The sequence below is a fragment of the Sus scrofa genome, chromosome 2 (genome assembly GCF_000003025.6).
Source record: "Sus scrofa isolate TJ Tabasco breed Duroc chromosome 2, Sscrofa11.1, whole genome shotgun sequence".
NCBI lineage: Eukaryota > Metazoa > Chordata > Mammalia > Artiodactyla > Suidae > Sus > Sus scrofa.
In genome coordinates, this window is record NC_010444.4 from 89,854,828 (window position 1) to 89,878,248 (window position 23,421).

Consider the following 23,421-nt stretch of genomic DNA (forward strand, 5'->3'; position numbering starts at 1 on the left):
TAGATGCTATAGACAGCAGGTTTTTGTCACAGCTGAGGAATCCAGAGCCTAGCACTCTTTGAGTAAGTTGCAAACACTATAGCAAGCAGCAAACAAGCTGGGTCTCCTATGCCCAGAGAGTGGGCCATTACACTAAAGTCATGCTGTGGTCACCTTGACCTACTTAATTGCCTTTGGGACCAGCTACAGGTACTGCTCAGAATTAGGATAAGTCTTCCAGTCTGGCACATTCAGCAGGAACATGCAATACGTCTCTGGGTCCAAGGTGAACTGTCTGTCCCAGTAATTACATTACCTTCAAACGAGTGAAATAAAACATGAACAAACTTAATAGTTTACATTTTAATAATTTATTCTAAAACATAAAATTTATTTCTTAACATACACATTTTCAACATATATTTCAAAACTACTCTCCTATAAATAAACCAGTAAAAAATTTCAAAGTTATCTCTGAAATGTGCAGTAAGAAATATGAAGAGAACCATGTGATGGTATACATAAAAATACTCTGGCGTTCTTTCAGTTTTTATTAAAATTGTTCATTTCCTAGAGGTGTTTAAGTATAAGGGTAAACTATATTCTAAATTATGCAGGTCAATTTTCACATTTTTTCCTCTAGATTTCTTCTTTAAAAAATATGATAGAAAAACTAAATACAGATCAGAAACTCAGCTGCATTAAAACCAGGAAGAATTAATAGGAATGAGCTTCCTTTCGTAATCAAAAGGGTTTCGGTCCTGTTAGAAATTCTTGAAAACCCTTGCCATTAGGAATAGCATGAAATCTTGAATGTTCCTTGAGGATATTTTGACATGCCAAAGGAAAAAATAAGCATGACTGCATTTTTATGTTTCCTCTATCCTTAGTCTCCATGGGCTTGAGGGTGACTGCTGATGAACCAGCTTAGCTGCTTACCCTTGGAGCAGTGTGTTTGCTTAAAGCCAGGGCCAAAGAATGGGGAAGGCTGTCTTTAATTCTGCTGTCTTTAATTATTTCTCACTCTGTTCAAGCCTACTTTTCCTAGAAAGTGCTAGAAACAGTCCCATCTCAAAGGCTTTGCCTGCAGGACTGATCCTCGTGGCTCAGTCCCCATCTGCCTTCAGGTTTTTGCTCAAATGTCCCTCAAGAGAGCTAACTGACTGCCCTATTTAAAATGTGAACAACCACCTCCCACACCTCCCCAGACCTCACATCCTTTATCCTTTTTCCATTTAACACGTATTTCCTAAATACTCTATATTATTTATTTATTTTATTACGATGTGATCAGTATGCTTCTGTTCCTTGGTGAACCCACAATGCCTAAAACTTTCTAACACCAGGGAGGTTCTTATTAAGTATGTATTAAATGAGTGAGAGAGCAATCAAACACATTTCCATTAAAAAAAGGAAAGGTCAACCTAAGGGCTGTTGTTGAATTTTCCAACAGGAGTCCTTACTCAATTGTGGCATGCTTTCAGGCAACAGATGTTGAGATGCCCTCAGCAGAGCCCGAATGTATTGCTGTCTTTTCCAGATTATAACCTATTAAAATCTCTTTAGTCCAGGAGTCCACAAGTGAGCTTCATGAGACCACGTGTAACGGATAATATTGAAATGGGGCTAGTGTGGCTGAAGAAATGAACTTTAAATTTTATTTAATTCTAATTAATGTAATTTAAATGGTCACATGTGGCTTATGGCTACCACATTGGACAGTTCTGGTATGGACGATGCCGGTGTTATAAGTTAGAGTGGGCAACATCTTTATGTCTAAAAGTGACCCAACCAAAGTTACTCTAGTCCTTCAACCCCACAATTGCTCTGTTACTGCTCAGGAAAAAATTTCGAGAAAATTAAAATTCAAAATAATTTGGTGGAAACAACAATGTGCCTTTTTCTGCAGTGTTGAGAGCAGTGACCTTAGCATTGGATGGCCAGCGTTCTCTTCATCACACACAGAACGATACCTTCTGGCCACACGACGCTGAAGACAGACTTTGAAAAATGATGCTGCCTTGAGGGCATGGTTAGGTGAGCATAAGTGTGAATATGGACACCAAGAATGAAATTATGCAACAAACAAAAATGAATGCCTTATTCTAGCAGGTAGAGAAGTGTAGACTTCCTGTCACTGTTCTATTTACACAGGTCCTGTGACGTCATAGACTGGGTAAAGATAGAAGTTAGAAGTGTGTCAGTTGTTAAGAGAGGGCTGAAATTTTAGCATACAAAATTTTAGTGAAATGTAACCCCCTTTACACTCGCTTTTTTTATCTTTTAAAAGATCTATATTCTCAAAAATCTTTCTACGTTTGAAGTGTAATATATGACCATTTTAATCTACATATCCACTCTTTTTATTGTATATAACTGTTAATTCATAAGATTGGGCCACAGCCCAAAGTTCATATTAATGTAAACATGCTGGCACAGAATAATAAAATATTTACAACCAGACCTGGACAGAGGTAAAGATTAGACAAACTAAAGCAGGATATCTCTAACCTCTTAAGTGCTCAAAACTCTAATGATGAAGTCTTCCAACTTTTAGAAGTTGACGTAGGCCGGTTTGTCTTAAAGTTAAGACAAATCACAGAGTAAAATAATAAATGTAAAAGTCCAGGGAATAAAGTTCTAATGTAATGGTTATGAAAGAAGAGCTCAGTTAATTCTTTCTCTACAGTGTCACATTTTGCAGGTACTTTGTGAGTGTATATAGAGCAATAGATACTAAAATGGTCAGCTACCTTGATATATGTTCAGTGACACTAGTAAAGTAGTTCCTATTACTAAAATTGACTGGATTCCATTATGTTTTAATGTCTTCCTAATTTAAAGCTCTAAAACATGTAATACATCTTGTCAGATGCTCCCAACATACAGATACCTGCCGTACATGGAATAACCCCATACGATTAATCAAATAGCCAACTTATCATTTCTGACTTTATAAAAAATTTTAAAATTTCACCCAGAATATGTTTCAGCCCTGAGCATAAAACTTTTTTGATTCTGTTAACCAAACTCACCATTTTACAGAACACAAAATATTGCCTATGAGAAATTTTCCATTGCCTGCGTCCCTGGAAGGGAGCAGAGCCACAGGTGATCTACAACAGAGTTTTAAAACTTTTAATGTTAAAAATCACTGGGTCACCCAAATCACCCAAATCTTTTTGTTTTTTAACCTCTTCATAACTGCATTTTTTGCTTAGACCGATATGACATTATTTCGTAGCCCAGAAGCTTGCCAAGTGTCAGAACTAAGGGTGCTTGAAATTGAAAGTGGGACATCAAAGGACAGGTAATTTAAAATTTATCATTTAAAATATGCATAGCTCCATCATCAGTAGCATTCTCTATGAATTGTATACAGGAGGCTGCTGTCTCTTCAATGGATTTTGACCACCCACCAAGATTTCCAGCAAAGTAAGGAAGGATCCCAGCAGAAATCTGGTTAAAGTAAGATATCTGTTTCAAAAAAATAAAGCAAAACAAAACAATGTTTTAATTTCTTATTGACTTGAGTTTTTTCAAGCAGCGATCCCAGTCTTGTTGGTGTAGGGGAGACAATGACTCTGATCTTTTGGGAATGGATCTGAAAGGATTACTTAGGATTCCCTGGTGGGTGTGGGTGGGCACATGTTGCAGAATTACAGTTAATTAGTAAATCCAGGTTTCTCTGTATCTATAGGAGCAAATTAATCTGCTGATGTTTCCTCAAACTTACGGTACACGAATTGCTATCAACAGCATGGATGAGAAATCCGGCACATACGATTTCACTTCTGACGTACTGTGATGAAGGTGGGACTGATGGCAGAGTAACCGACTTCACTGCCACCGTGTAAGTGTGACTGAAAGATAAAAGAACACTTTCTTAGTTCTTGAGAGAAGTGAAGCATAGTTCTTAGACAATTCCTTTGGCTAATGCAGTTTGTTTATATAGTAAAGTAAAACTATGGAGATCCAGATCTTCTAGATGAGTGGTATGCATTAGAAACACTATGGCTACATTCAAGCATAGAAAATATAGTGAGATGAGCCAAAGGTGTCTTCTGCCTGAGAATTACATATACTTTGCATAACTCTGCAAAGCTGGGGTCAACCTCGAAACTGTTTGTGTATGTGTGCGTGTGCATGTCCTAATGGGTTGTGATTTCAGTCTCTTCTTTTTTAATGAAAAAATGTCATTTTTTAAATTAAAATTTCATTTATTTATTTATATTTGGTGGTGCCTGTGGCAGGTAGAAGTTTCCAAAGGAACCCAGGCCACAGCAGCGACCAAAGCTGCTACAGTGACAATGCAGGATCCTTAAGCTGTGCCACAAGAGAACTCCTATCATTGTTTTAAAGAACTCTCAGACAATAGAGAACCTTATAGAGTAGAAAATAGATATTTGGAATTCCTGTTGTGGTTCAGTGGGTTAAGGACTTAATGTTGTGTCTGAAGATGTGAGATCAATCCCTAGCCTCACTCATGGAGTTAAGGATCAGATGTTGCTGTAAGCTGTGGAGTAGGTCACAGATGTAGCTCAGATCTAGTGCTACCATGGCTGTGGTGTAGCTCGCAGATACAGCTCCAGTTCGACCCCTGCCCCCCAAGAATTTCTATTTCTATATGCTGCAGGTGCTGCCAGAAAAAGAAAAAAGGAAATAGAAATCATCCTTCAGTCCACCGTAGCCACAATACACTCCCATCTTAGAGGTGACACACTTAACTTTTTGTTGTGGCCCTCTAAACCCATTTATAAATGTATAACAGTTATGAAATCAAAGGGACAAATGTAGATTTTTGCATGAATACAATCATTGTACAACTACTGGTCTATAATTTGATTTCCCTCTAACAATAAATCTTTGCAGGTGTTTCTGTCTCAGTGTCTCAGTAACTGCTTCATCCTTTTTAATGCTGGTATAGTACTCTGTGGTATGGTTCCACCATAATTTATAAGATGGAGCTTTAGTTCATTTCTAGTATCTTTTGCTGCAGTAAATGATACTACACTGAACATCCATGTGCAGTAATCCCACATGTGAGGGATTATTTCTACAGATCAGCTTTGACATCAGAAATAATGCTGGCCAGTTCCAGAGGTAGACTGTAACTGTCTTGGCACCTTCCACTTCTTGTCCCTTGAATACTTTCTTGTGGGACCCTTCCCCTTAGAACCTAGACATTATTTTCCAAAAAGTCCAATGACCATAGAGAAGCCATGAACAGAGCTCTAATCAACATCCAGCAATTCTGGGTGTCTAGCACAGTTGAGCCTTTGTAAATTCTGAACCAAAACCATTTCCTGGTGTTTTATTTGGCTTTCACTGCATTTTTACCAAAAAAGGAATGTCTCAAAGGTTTGCTAAGTATGTGGGATTTGTTTTTGGTTTTTTTGCTTTTTTAGGGCCACACCAGCGGCATATGGAGGTTCCCAGGCCAGGGGTCTAATCAGACCTACACCACAGCTCACAGCAACACCAGATCCTTAGCCCACTGAGCGAGGCCAGGGATAGAACCCGCAATCTCATGGTTCGTAGTCAGATTCGTTTCTGCTGCACCATGATGGAAACTCCTTGCTAAGTATGTTTGACATTTGCATGGAGCAAAAGGAAATCAAACTGCTTTAGGAGTCTTGCATGATGCTTTGCCTGCACTTAATAGAATTTTTTTTTTAATGATAACTAAAGGTTCATCTAGAAAATTCTCATATTCTCATATGAATATCATTAAAAAAGAAATGCTTATTCCATTGACTTCCTTATTTTCATATCAACTTTTTCTTTCTACTCTAAACTATAAAACATTGCGATAAACTTGAATTGCAGATACACACCCATCTTTGAGAGGCCTTCTTCGTGATACAAGTACCACCAAGTCTTTGGGTTTGTCATCATTCATCGGAGGACAAGTGATATGATAAATCTGATCATCTTCATTTATCCAGTCTATGACTTCACAGGACCTATGTAAATAGAACAGTGACAGAAAGTCTATACTTTTCTATCCAGTAGAATAAAGCATTCATTTTTTTGTTTGTTTGCATAATTTCATTATTGGTGTCCATATTCTCTCTTTTGCTTATATAACCATCCCCTCAAAGCCAGCATCATTTTTCAAAGTCTGTTTTTAGTGTTGTGTGGCCAGAAGGAATAGTTCTGTGTGTGAGGAAGAGAATGCTGGCCATCCGACACTAAGGTCACCGCTCTCAGCACTGCAGAGAAAGGCACATCGCTGTTTTCCACAAAATTATTTTTCTTTAGGATCAAGTAATAATATTTTGAAAACTCGTCAATTATATGGACAATCCAAGAGGGACCCTTAGGTAAAGGAATATGGTGTATTGGGAAGGAGCCCTAAGTTTCAAATCAAACAACTTGGCTTTGAGTCCTAGATTGCCACTTAGTAGCTGTCTTATATTAGGCAGGTCACTTTTTTCCCATCTGTAAAATGTAGATAATAATAAGGAGGGGGTTGTATGAGACTGTGTATTAAAGTACAAGAGTCTGGAATTCAGAGCCTGATAGACCCGGGTTCCAGTTCAGGTTCCATTGCTTTACTGCCTCTGTGAGCTTGGCACATTTTGGAACTTCTCTCTTGTTAAATGGGAATAATATCAACCTTGAAGAGGTATTGAGAAGATTACAATAGATGTGGCTAAAGTATATCAACTTAATATAGATGAAAAGTAGATGATTATAATACTTTTTGTTTTGTGTCTCTCAGTGGCACCTGATGTAGGTTTTTTTTTGTGCAGAGCAATTTTTAGAAAATACTCTTTAATCAATAAAACAGTGGGTCATACTTTGGACAGTGGAGATGGACTGCAGTGTGGAGATCATCTTTTACATGATGTCAGGGTTGAATAAGGAAATATTTAAAACGTATTCTTACATGCAATGGGAGTCCCACAAAGGTCGCTTGGTAAAGTCAGATAAGAGATGATAAGCCAAGTGCGCTGGTCTTTCTGCACGTTTTTTAACCCAAACAGATAAAATATCATGCTCTTCCAAAGTATATATTTTTATCTAAAAGAAAATAACAAGAAAAAATACAAAAGAAACATGGATGTTTTTACTTAAAAACCACAAGCTTGTATATACAGTCATAGGCTGCACTAACAAAGGCATCGTGGCACCTGGATAATAATGAAGCCAAACGATGGCAATTTCACTTCAGACACTTGGATGTCTAGACCTCAGGCTAGGAAGCTATGCTCCTTTGTCATCTAAACAACATGTACTTGAGGGTGGGTTATATAATTATTGTGCAGCAGGTTTTGTCACAAAAAATAAAGAGTGTAAGCCTTTCCCTCTTTATCTCTTTATGATATTTCCCTGCCTCTATCCAGGAACAACAGAAAATATCACTGGGCAAGTTAGTGCTTCATTTTCCTCTAGACCTTGGAGTCAAGGTGATAGCCAAAGATACTTTCCAAGAATGTCAGGCATACCTTCACATGGGCCGAAGGGACCCAAGAGGCAAGTCAACTGCCTTCAGAATCATCTCATCCTCTCAACAGGGCTGCTGAAGCACCTCGTTTCTTTAGCACAGAGCATTCTTTCATTTGTGAATCACAAGGGCTTGTCTTCCTGAGAGGCCAGTCCCTGGGTTTCTAGTATTTATTATTCTTTAGATAAGAGAAGGCTTGTCTGGGGAAGCCATTTGACATATACTTAAACATTAATGTATCCCCTGTTACTTTGAACTCTCATTCTACTGTACTTTTACCAATAATCAGAGATATATGTTCAGCTAAGAACACATTTCTATCCTGCCCATTTTCTCCATCTCTTTCAGGGTTCTTTGAAGTTAGCGTTGAAATGTGCCATCTTATAATCATTCCCATGGCAACAAGCTGCGAGAAGACAAACAAGCATAGGGTTAAGACTTCACTGCAGGAATCAAGCAGATGGAAAAATCAGGCTGTAAGAGAGGAAAACCTTTATTTAAACATAAATATCTTCAAGAAGAGAATGAAGAAATGAGAAACTGACTAAAAGCAGCTTAGAAAGGAAAGAAGTAAGTATTTGCTTATACCATTTTATTCTCTATTTGACCTCAGTACCAAGCCTGTCTTTACATTGAGCCTGCAGAGGAGAAGTAGGCTGTGGGCACTTATCAAACAGAAAGCAGACTATGAGTGTGGCTTTAGGTGGTGGCTGAGACTCACTCCAGCACAGAATTAGCTACTTTTGCCCCCTGTACAGTCGAAGTAGCAGGAGGTTCATTGGTATAAATTAAGGGAGAAGTCACCTTATAAAAGCCTGGTGTCCATGTGGCTCTCCAGCCTGATGGAGCTGTGCAATCTCAGAGGAGTGAGGGCAGGTGGTCAGAGTGAATTCTACCACCTCAGTCAGATTCTGGCTTTGGGGCAGCCATGGTCAACCTTGGTAGAACCAGGGTAGAGTGGGATGTAAGACTAGGCCAAGCACTTTTTAAGTGTTGAATTGTTCCCCCCACCCCCCAACTCATATGTTAAAGTCCTACTTCTAGTACCTCAGAATGTGACCTTATTTGGAAACAAGGTCATTGTAAATATAGTAAGTTAAGATGAGGTTATACTGCAGTAGAATGGGCCCCTAGTCCAATATGACTGGTGTCCTTATAAAAGGGGGCAATTTAGACACACACACACACATATACACTGGGAGAATCCCATATGAAGATGAAGCAGAGGTCAGGTGATGGATGTACAATCCAAGGGGTCTCAAAGATTGACAGCAAACCATCAGAAGCCACGGAGAGACCTGGAATAGATATTCCCTCTCTCCCTCAGAAGGAATTGATACTGCCCACATGTTGGTCTCAGACTTGCAGCTTCCATAACTGCGAGACCCCCAGTTTGTGGTACTGTTACAGTGGCCCTAAGAAATTATCACAGCATTTTTCCAGGAAGCTGCTCTCAGGTTGCAGACACATGCTGCTGCTTCCTAACCTGGAGCCAAAACAAACTCCATGCTAAGTAGCTATCATTAAATTCTGCCCTTATAGATCTCACTAGACTTATCCAGTGCTAAGTACCATATTGGATATTTTGATCCTTTCCCTGAAGGTAAAAGTAACAGAAAGTCCTTCTCATCACTCTGCTGTCAGAGTCAATGATGTTGATGCAGATGAAGCAGGCAAAGAAAGGCAGCAGGAGGTGTTGGCTCTCTTTAAACTGTGCTACTTTGGGAAAGCCAACTTTTCTTAGTGAAAAATTCTCCAAGACCAACTCTTCAAGAAAATGAGTTTGGGTACATGCTTGGAAGAATACAATGGTTAAATTCCATTTGCAACCAACTCAAATGTTTCATCATTTGGTGCCTAGAGAATTATATTCTATGAAATGAAGCTTAAAGGAGGCTCAACATTTGCTGGAGCTTGTTAACATTTTATTAATGTTTTTTTTTCTCCCCTTCTAAGATTCTAATTAATGGGTTTGGGTCTTATACAAATGGCACAAGAGGAAATAACTCAAAAAGTTTTAGAATTCTGTACTCTCTGTTGACACGTATGTCATTGAGACTATATTGTGGGAAGGAGGACAAAACTGGTTGTGTTTACGGAGTCATGGGGAGAGGAGTAGATTCCTTGGAGATGCATTATATCCCAGGAGCTAAGAGGAGGAGACTTGGTCAGGTGGAGCCCTGGGACCAGCCCCTCCCCAGCTTCAAACAGACTAGTTCTCCTCTGGTCTGTTTCCTGTAGATTTTGTCCTGTGTAAAAGTTTTCACGTGATCCTTGCCATTCTGGCTGCTGGTACACTCTCATCCACTTATTAAATAAAAAGCTATGTCTGTCAATTAAGTCTTGTACCAATGCTGACTTTCATCAGGAAGGCTTGGCTTAAGCTGCTCACTGTCTGGAATGCCACTTTACCCCTCCAGCAATTTACCCCTGTACTATCCTCAGGGAGGAAAGAATCGTCTCCTTTCCAAAGCTGTCTAAGCAACTCTCTTCCCTGACTTTGATTTGCCTAAGAGCTGACTTTTGCATTTTAAATACTACAATCTCTCACTTCTTTATAAACTACCTTAAAATTATTCCTCAGCAGTGATATGTACATGTGTGATGCTTTCAAAATTGACTATCAGCTTCTTTAAGATGAGGGTACATATTTTGCTTCTTGTATTACTGCTATTAATTCCACCATTACACACTGAAAATGAAATGTAGGTTAAAACAGTAAGTACTGCTCAATTTCATTACAAATACCAACAATTTTAGACATTTGCCATTTATCAAAACATCTAAAAAATAAGTATAGATTTTTAAAACCTCAAATAAGTATAATTTTAACAGACAGTTATGTTACAAGATTTTATTCAGCTGAAAGGTGACGGAAAAAATAAGTGAGCTGTATTTTAAAGTTAAAAGCATATAGTGGGTGAAGGGGTTAAAACAAGCATATAGAAGCCTTAAAAACTTGGAGAGAGAGAGGGATAACTCAGAAAGAAAAAAAACTAGATTTTTATCATAAATATAATCTAGAAAAAGGAGGGCTTCAGATTCAACAGAGATAACATAAGAATGTTTCTTCAGTTACATAATATTCTCTAATATGTATCTGTACAAAAGTTAAGAATTAATGATTGATGGCTTTCCTTAGACACTGTAAAAACACATTTGTTTGTCTAGGTTGATTTCTGGCCCCAAACTCCTAAAGAACTGAAGTTTTAATGTTATCTGACTTTACTAAATAAATATGTTCTTGTCCTTTGTTCCAGACAAGAAGTATCCTTTCCTACGCTTCTCATGAATGCTCAGATGCTCGCAATGATGCAAAAAGCAGCTTTCATATTAATAAAAGAAGGCAAAGTCTTGAAGCAGCTTTTATGAGGAATAAGGAGAAGCAAGTAGCATTGTTATGTTAAACCTGTGTTTTTGCACCACTGAACCAAGCATAGATGGAAACCTAAGTGGATCCAAAGAAGGTAAGGAAGACCCTGAAAGGATTCAGAAGTGAGCACCAAGACATCATAAAAGCAAACAACCAAAGCCAAAACATGAAGAGGAGGTCAAGCCAGAGGTGAAACAATCAATGCAGTAGCATCTGAATTTGCTTCCATTTCAGGGTAAGTGACCCTATTATTTATTATCTAAATTGGAACACTTAGGCACTGTTAATAATTATGATGGGACAATCCGGACTGTTCCAGGAAAACCAGAAAATATGATAATCCTACTTTAGAGGCTACTGTTTCATTGATGATGAAAAACAGTACACATTGAAATATGAGCATAGATAAATGTTGGGATTATTGAGCATCTCCAGAGTGGTGGGCACTGCTATGTTCTGGAATTATAGGGGTGAACAAAAGGGCCTCAGAGGGTTTATAATCTGTTTAGTGTGGACATCAGCTTCAGAAGATCTCCTGATACACCTCTGAAATTAGATAAATTAAAATCCAAATGATACATGTTTATTGAAATTTGTTGACATGCAAACATTGTAAAAGGTGCTAAAAGAGATACAAAGAAGTCAAGACAAGGCTTCATTCTTAACATGTTTATAATCTAGTTTAGGGAAAAGATCATGTGTTGAAGTTAAAAAGTTAAATTGCTCTATAAGACAAATATCGATACAGTGTAGCCATGGAGGAACTGTTACAAGATAATGCATAATTGATTGGCAAATTAATTGTAAAGAAGTAATTGTTAAAGGAGTTCCTAGAGGGGTAAGTTCCTTCAGTCAGGGTAATTGGCTTTATGGAGAAGCTTAGTCCTGGGTGTTGAAGACCAGGTAGGCCTGGGGTAGGTAGATAGGAGGAGGAGGAGAGAGAGGTGGAATATGAAAACCAAACTCAGAGTAGGAATGTGCAAGGTGATTTGAAGGACCCTAGTTCAGTGGGTGTGGAATGGAAGAGACAGAGCTGGAAAGATACTTGACTCTTAAAAAAGCTCCCCCCCCAAGATTTTTTACCTTTTTAAAAATTGAAATATAGTTTATTTGCAAGGTTATATTCATTTCAGGTAGACAACAGAGTGATTCAATATCTTTATAGATTATACTCCTACACATGAATATATGATTATATATGACACTCTCTCTCTCTCTCTCTCTATATATATATATATATATATGTAATTGCTGGACCATGTAGTTGTTTTTAGTTTTTTGAGGAACCTCCATACTATTTTCCATAGTGGCTATACCAATATACATTCCTAAAAACATTGTTCTAGACACATCTTTGCCAGCATTTGTTATTTGTGGTCATTTTGATGATAGCCATTCTATAGGTATAAGGTGATAACTCACTGTATTTTTGATTTGCATTTTTCTGATGATGAGCGATGTTGAGCATCTTTTCATGAGACTCTTGGCCATCTGTATATCTTTGGAAAGATACCTATTCAGGTCTTCTGCCCATAGTTCTTTTTTTGACTGCACCCACAGAATGAGGGAGTTCTTGGGCCAAGGATCGAACCTGAGCCCCAGCAGTGACAACACTGAATCCTTAACTGCCAGGCCACCAGGGAACTCCTTCTGCCCATTTTTTAATTGGGTTATTTTTTTTTATATTGACTTGGAGGTTACCCCCTTATTGGTTATATCACTTGCAAATATTTTCTTTCATTCAATAGGCTGTTTTTTCATTTCCCCATTGTTTGCTTTGGAAAAGCTTAATTAGGTTCCATTTGTTTCTTTCTTCCTATGTTTCCTTTGCTTTAGGAAACACATCCAGAAAAATATTTTAGATCCTGTTTTGTTCTTTTTTTCCTCATATTGCTATGATTTATGTCAAAGAATTTTTTGCCTGTTTTCTTCTAGGAGTTTTATGGTCTCCAGTCTTAAATTTTTGAGTCTATTTTTGTATATAGTATGAGAAAATGTTCTAATTTCATTCTTTTACTTATAGCTGAGCAGTTTTCCTAGCACCACTTATTGAAGACACTGCTATTTCCCCATTGTATATTCTTGCCCCCACCCCTGTCATAGATTAATTGACCATAAGTGCATGGGTTTATTTCGAGGCCCTTTATTCTGTCCCATTGTTATATGTGTCTGTTTTTGGGCCAGCACCATTACTGTAGCTTTGTAATATACTCTGGAGCCAGGGACTGTGATATATCCAGCTTTGTTCTTTTTTCTCAAGACTGCTTTGGTTATTCAGGTCTTTCATGGTTCCATATAAATTTTAGGATTATTCATTCTAGTTCTCTGAAAAATGTTGTGGGTATTGTCATGCCAGATGTATTAAATTTGTAGGTTGCTTTGTGTGGTATGGTCATTTGAGAATATTGATTCTTCAATCCATGAGCATGGGATATCTTTCCACTTCTTTATATCATTTTTAGTTTCCTTCATCAGTGTGTTACAGTTTTCAGAGAATAGATTTTTCACCTGCTTGGTTTAGTTTATTCACAGGTATTTTCTTCTTTTTATGTGATTTAAACTGGGATTATTTTCTTGTGTTCTCTTTTTCTTGTCTAATTGTTGTGGCTAGGAATTCCAATGCTATGTTAAATAGAAATGTATAGTGGAAATCCTTGTCTTATTCTTAATTTCAGAGGAAAAAACCTTTTAGTTTTTTTGCTATTGAGTATGATGTTAGCTGTGAACTTACCATATATGTTGAGATGTGTTCCCTCTATCACAATTTAGATGAGAGTTAATATCATGAATGAATGTCGAATCTTGTCAAATGTTTTTCTGCATCTATTAAAATGATCATATGATTTTTATCCTTCCTTTTGTTAATGTAGTGTATCATATTAATCTGCAAATATAAAGTCATCCTTATGTCCCTGCAATAAATCCCACTTGATCATGGTATATGATCCTTTTTATGTATTGTTGGATTCAGCTTGCTAATATTTTCTTGAGGATTTTTGCATCTATATTGATCAGAAATATTGGCCTGTAATTGTCTTTTTTTTTTTTTGTAGTGTCTTTGTCTGGTTTTGGTATTGGGGTAATGGTGGCCTCATAGAATGAATTTGGGAGTTTTTCTTCCTCTTAAATTTTTCAGAACAGTTTGAGAAGGATATGTAATAGCTCTTCTTTATATGTTTGATAGAATTCCCCTGTGAAGCCATCCCATCCTGGACTTTTGTTTCCTGGAAGTTTTTTGATTATTTATTCAATTTCACCACTAGTGATTGGTTTGTTCAGGATTTCTATTGCTTCTTGATTCGGTCTTGGAAGATTGTATGCTTCTAGAAATTTATGTATTTCTTCTAGATTGTCCAGTTTGTTGGCATAAAATTGTTTACGGTATTATGTTTTTTTGTGTGTCTTGGTGATATCTATTGTAACTTTTCCTCTTTGCTTTTTTATTTTGTTTATTTGGGTCCTCCCTGTTTTTTTCTTGATGAGTCTCTCAAAAGGCTTATCAATTTTGTTTGTGTTTTCCAAAAAACAGCTCTTGGCTTCATTGATATTTTCCATTATTTTTTGGTCTCTATTTTATTTAATTCCTCTTCGATCTTTATTATTTCCTTCTTTCTGCTTACTTTGGGCTTTGTTCTTCTTTTTCTAATTCCTTCAGATGGTAAGATAGTTTGTTTATTTGAGATTTTTTATTTTAATTTCTTGAGGTAAATTTGTATCACTGTGAACTACCTTCTTAAGAACTGCTTTTGCTGCATTCCATAGATTTTAGAAAGTTACATTTACATTTTCATTTATCCTGAAGTACTTTCTGATTTCCTCTTTGATTTTTAATTGACCTCTTGGTTTCTTAGTAACATATTGTTTAGTCACCATGTGCTTGGTGTTTTTCAACTTTTGTTCCTATAATTGATTTCTAATTTCATGATGTTATGGTCTGAAAGAGTGTTTAATATGATTTCTGTTGTATTAAATTTGTTGAGACTTGTTTTGGGGCCTAGTATGTGATCTGTCCTGGAGAATGCTCCATGTACACTTGAAAATAATGTGTATTCTGCTGCTTTGGGATGGAATTTTCTGCAGATTTAAGTCCAACTGGTCTATTGTATAAGAGCACTGTTCCTTTATTAATTTTCAATATGGCTATTCTGTCCATTGATATAAGTGATGTGTTAAATACTCCTACTATTTTTGTATTAATGTCAATTTCTCCTTTTATATATGTTAGTATTTGCTTTATATATTTAGGTGCTTGTGTATTGGGTACATATATGTTAATAGGTATAATAGCCTCTTCTTGTATTGATCCCTTTATCATTATATAATGTCCTTCTTTGTCTTCTGTTATAGACTTTGTTTTAAAGTCTATTTTGTCATCTAAAACAAGTATTGCTACTTCTGCCTTCTTGTTTCTTCTATTTATGTAAAATTTTTTCAATCCCCTCATTTTCAGTCTGTGTGTGTTTATCTCTGAAACAGTCTCTTGTAGGCGTCATATAGAATGTCTTGGTTTTTTTATCCAACCATCCACCCTGTGTCTTTTAATTGGAGCATTTAATCCATTGACATTTAAGTAATTATCTATAGCTAGAAGTGTTACTGTTGTGGCAGTGGAAATGAATCTGACTAGTATTCATGAGGGTGTGGGTTTGATCCCTGGCCTCTCTCAGTGGGTAGAGGATCTGGTGTTGCCATGAGCTGTGGTGTAGGTCACAGATACAGCTCAGATCCCACATTTCTGTGGCTGTGGCATAGGCTGGCAACTGTAACACTGATTTAGCTCCTAGCCTGGGACCTTCCATACGCCTGATGTTCAGCCCTAAAAAAGCAAAGAAAAAAATTTTTAAAAATAAAGTAATATTGATAAGTATATACATAATGCCATTTTATTACTTGTTTTCCAGGTTTTTTTTTTTTTTTTGAAGTTCTTCTCTGTTCATTTCTTCTTTTTGCTTTTTCCCCCCCTGTGGTTTAATGTTTTCTTTAGTAGTGTGCTTGTATTCCTTTCTTTTTGATTTTTGTGAATCTTTTTAGGTTTTTGATATGTGGTTACCATGGGGTTCATATACGCTGTAGTGTAATTATATCTGCTTGCTTCAAACTGATAGTCATTAAGATCAAACGCATTCTAAAAGATCTACATTTAAAAACTCTCCTTCTCCACATTTTATGTTTTTGTTGTAACATTTTACACCTTCATGTTTATCCCTGAATTATTTATTGTAGTTATAGTTGATCTTATGGCTTTATGATTTTTTTGTTTTTTAATCTTTGTTCTAGCTTATTTAAGTGGTTGATCCACAGCCTTTACTATATATTTGCCTTTATTAGTGGAATTTTTCTTTTCCTATTACTTCTTGTTGTAGACTTCTTTTCCACTGAGAGAAAACCCTGTAACATTTATTTTAAGGTTGGTTTAGTACTGATGACTTTATTTGTTTCTGTGCTTGTATGAGAAGTTCTTTAGCTTTCCTTCAATACTGGATGACAGTCTTGTTAGATGGAGTAACCTAAGTTGTAGGTTTTGCCCTTTAAGCACTTTAAATATATTATGCCTCTCTCTTCTGGCTCATAAAGTTTCTGCAGAAAAATCAGCTGATAGCCTTGTGGGGGGTTTCCTTTATATGATATTTTTTGTTTTTCTCTTGCTGCCTTTAGTTCTCTCTTTACCTTTAACTTTTGTCTTTTTAATTATGATATGTCTTGGTGTAGGTCTCTTTGGGTTCATCTTGTTTGGGACTCTCTATATTTCTCGTGCCTGGATATCTGTTTCCCCTTTCTGGTTCTGGAATTTTTCAGTCATAATTTCTTCGAATACATTTTTGACCATTTTCTCTCTCTCCTCCTTCCGGGACTCCTACAGTGTAAATGTTATATGCTTGATGTTACCCAAATTTTCCTTTAACTGTTTGTATTTTTTAAAATTTTATAATGATTTTTATTTTCTCCATTATAACTGGTTTACAGTGTTCTGTCAATCCTCCACTGAACAGCAAGGTGATCCAGTCACACATACATGTATACATTCTTTTTTCTCACATTATCATGCTCCATCGTAAGTGACTAGATATAGTTCCCTGTGCTATACAGCAGGATCTCATTAATTACCCATTCCAAAGGCAATAGTTTGCGTCTATTAACTTCAAATTCCCAATCCATCCCACTCTCTCACCCTTGACAACCACAAGTCTGTTCTCCATGTCCATTATTTTCTTTTCTGTGGAAAGGTTCATTTGTGCCATATATTAGATTCCAGATATAAGTGATATCATATGGTATTTGTCTTTCTCTTTCTGACCTATTTCACTTAATGCGAGTCTGTAGTTCCATCCATGTTGCTGAAAATGGTATTATTTTGTTCTTTTTAATGGCTGAGTAGTATTCCCTTGTGTATAATACCACATCTTCTTAATCCAGTTATCTGTCAATGGACATTTAGGTTGCTTCCTTGTCTTGACTATTGTGAATAGTGCTGCAATGAACATGCGGGTGCATGTGTCTTTTTCAAGGAAAGTTTTGTCTAGCTATATGCCAAAGAGTGGGATTGCTGGGTCTTATGGTAGTTCTATGCATAGTTTTCTGAGGTACCTCCATACTATTTTCCATAGTGGTTGTACCAATTTACATTCCTACCAACAGTGCAGGAGGGTTCCCTTTTCTCTTACCCTCTCCAGCATTTGTTATTTGTGGACTTATTAATGATGGCCATCCTGACTGTTGTGAGATGGTATCTTGTGGTAGTTTTGATTTGCATTTCTCTAATAATCAGAGATGTTGAGCATTTTTTCATGTGCTTGTTGGCCATGTGTATATCTTTTTTGGAGAAATGTCTGTTCAGGTCTTTTGCCCATTTTTCCATTGGGTTGTTGGCTTTTTTGCTGTTGAGTTGTATACATTGTTTGTATATTTTAGAGATTAAGCCCTTGTCGGTTGCATCACTTGAAACTATTTTCTCCCATTCTTTAAGTTGTCTTTTTTTTTTTTTTTTTTTTAATGGTTTCCTGGGCTGTGAAAAAACCTGTCAGTTTGATTAGGTCCCATTGGTTTATTTTTGTTTTTATTTCTGTTCCCTTGGGAGACTGACCTGAGAAAACATTTGCAAGGTTGATATCAGAGAATGTTTTGCCTATGTTCTCTTCCAGGAGTTTGATGGTGTCTTGTCTTATGTATAAATTTAAGCCATTTTGAGTTTATTTTTGTGCATGGTATGAGGGTGTGTTCCAGTGTCATTGATTTATATGTGGCTCTCCAGTTTCCCCAGCACCACTTGCTGAAGAGACTGTGTTTTTCCCATTTTATATTTTTGCCTACTTTATGGAAGATTAGTTGGCTGTAGGTGTCTGGGTTTATTTCTGGCTTCTCTATTCTGTTCCATTGGTTTGTATATCTGTTTTGATACCATTAACACACTGTCTTGATTACTGTGACTTTGTAATATTGCCTGAAATCTGGTGTTTGTATTTCTTAAAATTTATTTTCCTTCTTGCTGTTCTGTTTAGGTGATTTCCATTATTGTATCTTCCATATTACTTAGGCATTCTTTATCACCTAGTTTGCTGTTAATTCCTTCTAGTGTGTTTTTCATTTCAGTTATTGTACTCTCCAGTTATGACTGGTTCTTTTTTTTAAAAAAATATTTTCTAGTTCCTTGTTAAAATTCTCATTGTGTTCAATCTGTCCTTTTCTCTAGTTCACTTAGCATTCTTATTACTAATGCTTTCAACTTTTTATCTGGTAAATTATTCATCTCTTTCATTAGTTGTTTTGTCAAGGTTTTTATTGTTCTTTCATTTGAAACAAATTCCTCCATTTTCTTCTCTCTGTATGAAATTAGGTGCAGTGGTTAGTTATCTTGGTCTTGAAGGGGTATCCTTGTGTGGGAGCATCCATATGCAATCTATGTGTGCCCTGTGGCTTTGGTGGGAGCTGGGTCTGAAGTGAGGATGGGTCACTTCTTCCACAGGGTGTACTTGTGGCTATCACCTTGGTGGGAATTGAGGCTGGAGATGAAAGGGATAAAGCAGAGCTAGGTGCGAGCTGGGGCTTCTCCAATGCTCAGTGGCCATTACTGCCCTATTAGGGGCAGTGTCAGATCCCAGGGTGCTGGCACAGAAGCCCTGAGGATTGAGTCAAAGCTGATTCTGTTCCTTTTATGTGTGTACTCTTCTCCACACAGACAATGGCACTGTTAACCAGAGATGGGAGCAGTGCTAGAGTGAGGAGGGCCAGAGCAGGTACCTGGTGTAAGCTGGGGCATGTGCTGGGTGATCTTGGCACATCAGCTTGTGATCCATCACTTTTGCGAATACCAGTAATGGCCACTCTCACCCTGTTCAGATGTAGTGCTTGGTCTGAGCTGTCTCCATTTCCTCCGACTGTGCATTCTCCTCAGCATTGGCAACCTTCCCCCTAGTGGGGAGCTGTGATGGAGCTATATAGGCTGGAGCAGGTGGTTGATGTGGGCCAGGATACACACTAGGGTGGTCCCAGGAAACCAGCCATAACCCTGGGAGGTTTCAATCTGCTTCCTTTGCCTTGTTCCCAGGGTAACGCAGCATGTAAGTGCTCTTTAACAGTGGAGTCCGGGTTTCTTATAGCCTTCCTGTTCGTTAGTCTCACTGGTTTTCAAACCAGCTAAGTGGACTCCTTCTCTTGGTGTCAGACCTCAGGGCTGGGGTGCACAGCACATGGTTCAAACTGCTCCCCCTCTGGGGAGGATCTCTGAGCCTGTGTGATAACCCCCCCATGACGTCTTTTAGGGATGCAGGCCCTGACTTGGTCGCTTCTCTTCCCCTCCTACCTGACTCTGTGTGGATCGTTCTTTACAGTCTTGGTTGCTGTATAAGAGTCTTTCTGCCAGTCTTCAGTTTGTTTTCAGTGTAAATTGCTCCACATATAGAAGTATTTTTAATGTGTTTGTGGTGAGAAGTGAGCTCACTGTGCTTTACTCTGCCATCTTTATCTCCATTTTTTTTTTTTTTTACCATCTTAGAAGCAGTATTGGAAGCATCAGAACTGGGAGTTCCTGTCATGGCTCAGTGGCAGTGAACCCATCTAGTATCTATGAGGATATGGGATTGATCCCAGACCTCACTCAGTAGGTTAAGGATCTGGCATTGCTGTAAGTTGTGGTGTAGGTTGCAGATGTGGCTTGGATCCCGTGTTGCTGTGGCTGTGGTGTAGGCCAGCAGCTGCAGCTCTGATTCAGTCCCTACCCTGGGAACTACCATATGCTATAGGTGTGGCCCTAAAAAGGAGAGAAAAAAAAAAAAAGAAGAAGTAGCAAAACCACCACCAACATGACAACTTTCATTTGTGATGGGCGACAGGTTGTGTGTATACCTGGATGCCTCCTACCTTTTCCACAGCACTGGTAAGCTCCCAACCACTTTTGGCTGCCAGATTTTTGAGAGCCTCCACATTGCCATTACTCAAAGATACCTAAAAAGCAAATATTTGAAAAGCTGTGAGTTCAATGCACAGATATATGATCAAATATTTTCTGCTCAGAAACTGGACATTGTTAGAGCCAAAGTGCTGCTATTGAGGTTAGAACTAAGTTACAGGAACATAATTTCTGTCCCAACCTCTTAATTCAGAATTCAGATAAGATAATGTGAGTCTCCTATGCTTAGCAAATAAATATCATTTTAATTGGTATCCTGAGCAAAGATAAGCATACCATTCAGTATCACTTGTAATCAACATGTAATAAGTAAACTTGGATTTCCCTTTACATTTTATGGTCAGAAACTAATACTGTGTTGCTGTATTATAAAATTGCAAGCCAGTGGGTATATCATTCAGCAGGAACCATGATATGACACCAGATCTCAATGTATCAAGCTGCTTGAATGCATTTGATCCAGAGTCTGTGACTTGGGAACTGTACACTTAATTCAAATAAGGCAGCGAAGCAACTGGCTGATAACTAGTTACTGACAGCTTAGTTTTATTCCATTTTGAGATGACTGGTTACTATAATTCTCCTTTTCATCTAACCTGCATAGGCATGAGTCAGTTAAATGAGGGAATTTCAGTTTTTGTAAGGAAGTGATTTTTACATGAAAAACTTCAAATCATAAAAGTGTCATCACCTGGTTGCCAATATCCCAGTGTATGCAAAGTGGAACCTCTTCTTTGTGAGAAATAATATATTTTCTGGAAAAAATTAAAACATTAAATAACAGTTTTCTTTCTTCCCCTTAGCACACAGCAAAAACTATGACACTTTCTTGAACTGAAATCAGCAGTTTCAAAAGTCTGCTTTTACTGGTGGAATGATCAGAAAGAACAATTTCCATCATAGTAGCCCCCATAGTCAGAAAACATCAGACCTTCTCTTTTTATATTATGTGAGAATAGAGACCCCGAGGGGGCTCTTTGCTATGTAATTTGTCAGATAAGAGAAGATTCCATAAAATCCCTCTACCTAAGTCCCTTACCTGCCAAGGCGGATTCTCCTGCGTGCAATAGCTCCGCGGTATCGTCTAAAATCATCCTTAAACAAAAAACAGAGTAAAATCAGTAAATTTTTAATATCTCAGAGCTCAATCCTTAAGTCTCTCTTTTCTAAGTCAGTTGAAGAGGCTACTTGGAACAAGGAGTCCCTGCATGAAAAGGCTTCGGGTCAGAGTTGGCAATGAGGCAGCCTATTCCAAAAGACTTAAATCCAACAAATGCGGAGCAGCATAGAGAACTGGATGTAAAGTGGGAGAAGACAGAATTGTGACACTGAAGACAATGTACTTCCAACAGCAGTGTATGCCCGAGTAAAGGTGAGGACTTCGGGGCCTCCATCATTTCAATGATGACAGTGACTCTAAGTGATTAGAGTGAACTGGAAAAAGAAGAAATAGCCCATTTTGCTTTGTAACACAGGAAAGAAAGAAAACCAAAGGGGAATAGCCATGAAGGTTGTTGCTGGTGCAAAGAGAGAGTCTGAGTAGAGCTCTGTACCCACAGCTTCCCCCAGAATAAGTAAGTGTTCAGATACCTGAACTACATGTGCTGATAACTGACCTTTGACATGGGTTTGATTCTGGGAAACGTGACCGGGTCTTCTTTATCGTCGACAGCATTATAAATGAGAAAAGCACTGTTGATGTGACGGCCTCGGCCCTCAGACCACTCCTGGCAGTCAAAGGCCTCCACGCGCACTCCCACTTCCACACTGCAGAAGGGCAACGAGGGCAGTAGGCAGAGAACCTGAGCACGCCGGGCTTCCTCTGCCCACCACCCCACCTCCTCCTCCAGGCAAGGAAGAGAATGAGGGCCCTAGGTTGTTTCTTTGTGTCTGCTAATCTGTCCAGCTGTTCAAATCCATTTTATCAGGTCGATGGATCTGAGGTACAAGCTCCTGGGAGCATTTCCACTTTACTTTCCCACTATGAAGCGGGAAAAAGGCCAGTGGAACTTTACATACATTCATGAACATATTTTCATAATGGGGGAGGGGCATTCAATTGTGCCAAAGTCAAGTTTTCTCTCTTAAAAACAATAGTTCTGTAATTACAAAAGCATCAAACACTGAAACTGCATAGGAAATATAGATGTTCTTTTTTTACACTTAAAAAGAAAAAATACTAAGTTAAATCTTTTTATTGTGTATCAAGAATAATAAAAATAACTGGATAACTGGGAAGTGGTTTGGACTTCATGGTGATAAATGACAGGTCTCTTATGACCTGGTTGACCACATAGGTCACTGGGACTCTTGAGAGTGAAAGGAAGAGTTAATAATTGTGACAAGTACAAACCAGGACCATCCTGGATCAAGTGGGACGTACAGTCATCCTTATTATGAAAAAAAAAAAATTATCATAATATACTTGGTGTAAGGAGGCCTCAAGTGGAACAGAGGGTTCTATAGATTTTGAAGGTTAAGTGAAGTTTCAAGAAAAAAATTAGAAGGCACTTGGTTACTTTGAAGTTGTCCCTATACTCACCTCCAGGTTGGAATAAAATGACAAAACACCACTTAAGGACAAGTTTGAATTCACTTATAGCAGGGTAAGAGCACTAGACATGCTTTACCAGGTCTGAAATGTATTGTTGACAATGGCATTGAAGACAAGACGATCTCCAACTGTAGACGGTCCCCGAAACTTAAACATGTCCACGGATTTCAGAAAGGGATGCGCTCGACACAGGCGGCTGATGAAACAAAGGGAAGAAGAGAGAGAAGACGTGATCATTCTCCAAAATATCTTCAGGAATGGCTGCTTTGCTTGATGGATGTAATAGACCAGTGTTCAAGGTGCTTTCTAAATGAACATCTCTTTTAACTCAAGAGGGAAATAAATACTTGGATTGTGTGCATTGAGAGTGGTCCCGCACATTGCCTGCAAATGTTTTGGGAAATAATACCATGTCCCTAGGCCGTGGGGTTTTTACCAAGATGCTGGTGTTTCTCTTTGTTGTCTCTTTGTTGTCTTTTGCACTCTGTGGAAGTCCCTCTGAAAAACCAACCACTGTCTTTTGTTCTGATTTGAGGGTTTTATTCCTCTGACAGCTCATGACTACAATCACAGGAGGCTGTGAGTCCCAATTTGGAGTGGGGCACAGTGACGAGAACTGCCAGCTGGTGCCACTCACATGATTCCTTGGCTCCACTGTT

At 38.0% G+C, this 23,421-nt stretch overlaps 1 protein-coding gene and 1 long non-coding RNA gene across 4 annotated transcripts in view; one reads left to right on the top strand and one right to left on the bottom strand.

Annotated features, from left to right (window-relative positions):
- Positions 332-23,421, bottom strand: part of ACOT12 (acyl-CoA thioesterase 12) — a 49,947-nt gene continuing 26,857 nt past the window's right edge. For both annotated transcript variants that reach the window (XM_003480872.4, XM_021084505.1), the window contains 9 exons: positions 22,839-22,958; positions 21,825-21,975; positions 21,248-21,303; positions 20,900-20,963; positions 20,160-20,243; positions 6,875-7,008; positions 5,817-5,945; positions 3,716-3,842; positions 332-3,456 (listed from right to left, as the gene is read on the bottom strand). In XM_003480872.4, the coding sequence (XP_003480920.2) occupies positions 3,295-3,456; positions 3,716-3,842; positions 5,817-5,945; positions 6,875-7,008; positions 20,160-20,243; positions 20,900-20,963; positions 21,248-21,303; positions 21,825-21,975; positions 22,839-22,958 (1,027 nt within the window). In that variant the 3' untranslated portion in view covers positions 332-3,294. The remainder of the gene's footprint in view (positions 3,457-3,715; positions 3,843-5,816; positions 5,946-6,874; positions 7,009-20,159; positions 20,244-20,899; positions 20,964-21,247; positions 21,304-21,824; positions 21,976-22,838; positions 22,959-23,421) is intronic.
- Positions 1,889-11,943, top strand: LOC106509487. 2 transcript variants are annotated; one of them, XR_002341788.1, is made up of 5 exons: positions 1,889-2,016; positions 3,362-3,447; positions 3,680-3,832; positions 7,781-8,002; positions 10,693-11,943. It is a non-coding gene; the product is annotated as an uncharacterized LOC106509487 (long non-coding RNA). The 2 variants fall into 2 exon arrangements; XR_001307073.2 differs by having other exon boundaries at positions 7,781-11,943.